The 4,949-nt window shown below is 35.7% G+C and overlaps 1 protein-coding gene across 3 annotated transcripts in view; it reads right to left on the bottom strand.

The window, feature by feature from the left end:
* LOC106880802 (proline-serine-threonine phosphatase-interacting protein 2) overlaps window positions 1–4,949 on the bottom strand; it is a 47,327-nt gene that overhangs the window by 33,198 nt on the left and 9,180 nt on the right. For all 3 annotated transcript variants that reach the window (XR_008266054.1, XR_008266055.1, XM_052974483.1), the window contains exon 2: window positions 2,030–2,130. Coding sequence is in view for 1 of the 3 variants with exons in the window: in XM_052974483.1 (XP_052830443.1) it covers window positions 2,030–2,130 (101 nt within the window). In the remaining 2 variants the exon portion in view is untranslated. The remainder of the gene's footprint in view (window positions 1–2,029; window positions 2,131–4,949) is intronic.

Genomic DNA, 4,949 nt, shown 5'->3' with positions numbered 1-4,949 from the left:
ATATATGTGTGTGTGTGTGTGTGTGTGTGTGTGTTTGTGTGTCTGTGTTTGTCCCCCCAACATCACTTGACAAACAATGCTGGCGTGTTTATGTCCCCATAACTTAGCGGTTTGGCAAAAGAGACCGATAGAATAAGTACTAGGCTTCCAAAGAATAAGTCCTGGGGTCGATTTGCTCGACTAAAGGCGGTGCTCCAGCATGGCCGGAGTCAAATGACTGAAACAAGTAAAAGAGTAAAAAGAGAGAGAGTAATTGGATTGATCTCAAAACATGCGGTTGAGAAGCGAACTTCTTACCACAGAAACACTGCTTAAGCAATTATCAATGATCCCTTTTCCATGCTCATATGGGTCAGACAGAATTTGATAAGATGGAGGGGTGGGGTTCTAATGGCAGGATACCTTTCCTGCAGCCAACCCTCACCTGTTTCTGAGTAAGGATTTATTTTCCATGGCAAGACAAGTTTTTCATGGAAGACTGGAAACAGAGGACACCGCTTACATGTTGGTGACACTCGTTTACAGCTACTACATGATGTCAAGGTAAGGAAACTGTGACACACACACACACAATGGGCTTCTTTTTGTTTCCATCCCAAATGCAATCACAAGGCTTTGGTCATCTTCAGACTCAAGCAGAAAAAACCTGCCTGAGGTGCCACACAGTAGGACTGAACCAGGAACCATGCGGCTGGAAATTCAAATCATTACCACTCAGCTATGACTGCACTTATTTACATTTAAAACTAATTAAAATACATCGCCTGAATTTCTCATGACATCATTAGCGCATCAAACAAAATTCTCTACAGCATTTCTTCTGGCTCATTATGATCTGAGTTCAAATATTGCCAAATATGGCAAAGATGTGTTGATTATAATGGCACTTACATCCAAATCGCTCTGTAAAGGGACTGGTATTACGAAGATATATGGAAAACATATCTAAGCCGAGAGTGAAGCTCAATGCAACCCTCTGAACTGTCAGATCCTGTTGAACAAGCCAATCCTTGCCAGCAAGGAATACGGAAGTGTAAATGAGGTTGACAATTGTAGGCACCTACAAACGCTCTTATGTTTGCGTGTGTGTATGTATAATAGTCTAAATCTGTGCTCGCATGGTTATTTATATTCGTTTAGGAGTGTATATCTAAGTGTTATTATATCCTATTCAGGTGGATATTTCATTACAATTACAATTGCTATCACTGTTACCACTACTGCCACCATCACCACTACCGCCGCCGCTGCCACCACCACCACCACCACCATCATCATCACCATCAACAACAGAGAAATGCAAAATAAGGTCGTATAGAAGATATACGTATAATGGACTTATTGTGTGCAGTGCTTGGGTGTACTATAAAGCAAATAAGTTGAGAAGTGATTTCGTTATTAAAATCAATAACAGACTTCTTCCTCCTCCTCCTCCCCCACCAATAATAAACAAAAAAAAAAGGAAAATTATTACAACTGCCCCTTCCATTCTCATCTTGAGAATCATCTGTTGGTGAATAAATAAACTACAAATGAGCTATTCCTTGTTTGTTTTTTTTGTTTTTTTTCTCTCCCAAAATACAGAAAGCAAATTAAGAATGGGAATAATTTTAAATTTTAAATAAATAAATGAATGAATAATTTAGGATTCCACATAAAGCTGAATTAAGCAATTGTAAATGTGTTTATTTGAGAAGAAATAATATGTTTACCAATGATTAAAAGGATGGGGGGTGGTGGTGTTTTTTTGTTGTTTTTTTTTTTCTAATGAGTGAGCTGTATTTAAAAAATATCAGTTTGGCCAACAAATACTAAACATTGAAATGCTGATGATGATGATTTCTTTTGCAATAATGAAACAATAAAGCCAGAGTTATTGTGTAACAATACATGGCAAAAAAAAAAAAGAAAATTTTAAAATAAAAATAAAGTGAAACAAAATATCATCTCATAGTTTTGCTGAAAGATAAGTGTTTTAGTGACAGTTTGAATTGCTACAATTTATATATTGAAGTTTTAATTAACTCACAATGATTTCAGATATTCTTCTATGTCTTTGCCCAACTTTTGGCTACCTTTCATTCGCTTCCAGACAATGTCAAACCCAGTGGTACTTATGTACTCTTCAATCTGGAATAGAAAAAAAAAACAAAACATGAAATATTGTAATGTATGTATTAAATAACATCAAGAGTAAACAAAAGTTTAAATATTTATAATTCGTTTATAGCGAAATCCGGTGTGAAAAAAATATGTAGGTTTAATGGCTAGGATCAGTCTACATCTGATTAGTCAACTGCCTTGAATACCCGTCATTATGCATAGTATAGAAAGTTCCAGATGTTTCAGAATAAATGAGGATTATATAAATAAAAGCACAGTTAAACACACCAGAGGCGCACATCTGTGACACAGATATCATGTCCCTACAAAAACATATTCCTTGGTTGCTACTTGACCCTGGGTTAAAGGAATCATTAAATATGAAGAACAGAGTAGAAGACACTTGTCTAAGGTGTCATGTCATGTCATGGGACTGAACCTGAAACCAAGTGGTTGCAAATCAAACTTCTTAACCACACAGCCAGGCCTATAAGAGAAAAAGAAATGCTGGCCCACTTTTCAGTGTATATATCAGCCATGCTGTGTCAACAGCTACAATCCTAAGATTTTAAGGTATGTCACATGATACAGATCAATGGGTGAGTCCTTGGTAGCTAAGCTATGGACATGAGCTTTTAACAAAGCCTGGGTCAAAGAAAGCTGGTGTGAAATTCAATTCCAATGGGGCAAAGGAATAGAATTTCATTCACAAACATGTTGAGTGCAGTATAAAAGTTGTTTGTAAGATGTGTCTGCAAAACAGACTTTATGCATCAGAGCAGAAAGGACAGCTTTGCCACATTTGCTTTGACACGGCATCAAAGACATGCTAGAATTGTAGATTCACAGAAAATTGTATCTGCTTTTTTAATAAAGCACTACTTTGGTTGATAAAGAAAAATGTATTAACATTTACCACTTTTGCCATTTGTTACATTAACTCTTAAGCATTTAAACCGAACATATCTGTCCCAAATATTGTACCTGCTTTATGTTCAGGGACAGGCATGGCTGTGTGGTAAGGAGCTTGCTTTCCAAGCACATGGTTCCAAGTTCAGTCCCACTGTGTGGCACCTTGGGCAAGAATCTTCTACTATAGCCTCAGGCCGACCAAAGCTTTGTGAGTGGATTTGGTAGATGGAAACTGAAATAAGCCCATTGTGTATATGTGTGTGTATATATATATATATATATATATATATATATATATATATATGTGTGTGTCATTGTGTCTGAGTTTGTCCCCCACTCACCATCACTTGACAACTGAAGTTGGTGCGTTTACATCCCCATAACTTAGCAGTTTGGCAAAAGAAACCGATAGAATAAGTACTAGGCTTACAAAGAATAAGTGCCGGGATTGATTTATTCAACTAAAAAACCCTTAAGGTGATGCTCCAGCATGGCTGCAGTCAAATGAATAAAAGTAGAAAAAGATAAGAGATATATGTATACATGTGTGTGTGTGTGTGTGTGTGTGTGTGTGTCATATGACAGGAAACTTTGGGAGTGTATTTTGGCTACCATGTCAGAAAATATGGCACATGCACAATAATTATAATTTAACTTTTATTAAATTTCTTGGTGCTTATACAAATGATGAAATAAATCCTAATTCAACAGAAGAAAAAAAATGTTTGATGTGGTTGTGTGTCTTGGTAAAGAAATCACAAAATCTCCCTCAGACCACACCCTCCTGTCATATAAAAAGAACACATTTGACAATGAAGTTGATAATTCTTTAGCTGAAATTTTGGAAATCTCCAAAATCCAAAATTTTTTTCAAAGTAGTGAAACATCACTAATGGAAAATGCCTAAAAATTTTTCAAAATAGTCCCACTACATGGTACTTTGGGCAAGTGTCTTCTACTATAACCTCAGACTGACCAAAGCCTTGTGAGTGTATTTGGTAGACAGAAACTGAAAGAAGTCCATCATATGTATGTATGTGTGTACGCATGTGTGTACATATGTGTGAGTGTCTGTGTATGTGTGTGTATGTATGTATGTATGTATTTGTGTCTGTGTTTGTCCCCCCACCATCTCTTGACAACTGATGATGGTGTGTTTATGTCCCCGTAACTTAGTGGTTCGGCAAAAGAGGCCGAAAGAACAAGTACCAGGCTTACAAATAATAAGTCCTGGAGGTTTATTTGTTCGACTAAAGGTGGTGCTCCAGCATGGCCGCAGTCAAATGACTGAAACAAGTAAAAGAATAAAAGAATGAAGCAAAAAGGTAGCATAAAATGAAATTGTTAAAAGAAAGCCAAAATGACATGTAGCTGGGTTTTTTTCTTGTGGTTGACAAAATTAAGTGACAAAGAAATTAGAGAATTTGTTTGAGGTGAAAAATGGAACTTCTACTAAGCTGAGCCAAAATGGATGAAAGCCAAATTGTATAAAACTACATCTGCAATATAAGCTGTGTTAGGAAATATTAACAAATAACATTGTTTGACTTTGGGTAAATGCCCAAGCTGACCTATTTTATAGATGTAAATATACAATAATACTGAAAACAGGTTAAAAAAAAGAAAAAGAAGGAAAAAATCCCAAAGAAATTTCATATCAAAGCATTTTGGATAAATAATAATCGACTGTAAAAGCCTTGGGTTATGCTTTTGCTCAGAAGATTAAAAATAGAAACTCATATGGCCATACATTGAATGGCTTACATTATAAGTTGGCTTCAATGGAGCTGACCTCAGAAGTGAACAACAACAAAATGTTTTACAAGTTACTTTACTTGACAATGATGCCAATGATATATATTTATCTTTGTGTGTGTGTGTGTGTCATAATATATATATATATATATATATATATATATATATATATATATATA

Source organism: Octopus bimaculoides, chromosome 18, assembly GCF_001194135.2.
Source record: "Octopus bimaculoides isolate UCB-OBI-ISO-001 chromosome 18, ASM119413v2, whole genome shotgun sequence".
NCBI classification, from domain to species: domain Eukaryota; kingdom Metazoa; phylum Mollusca; class Cephalopoda; order Octopoda; family Octopodidae; genus Octopus; species Octopus bimaculoides.
The sequence above is the reverse complement of the archived record's forward strand: the minus strand, read 5'-3'. Positions and strand labels throughout refer to the sequence as shown.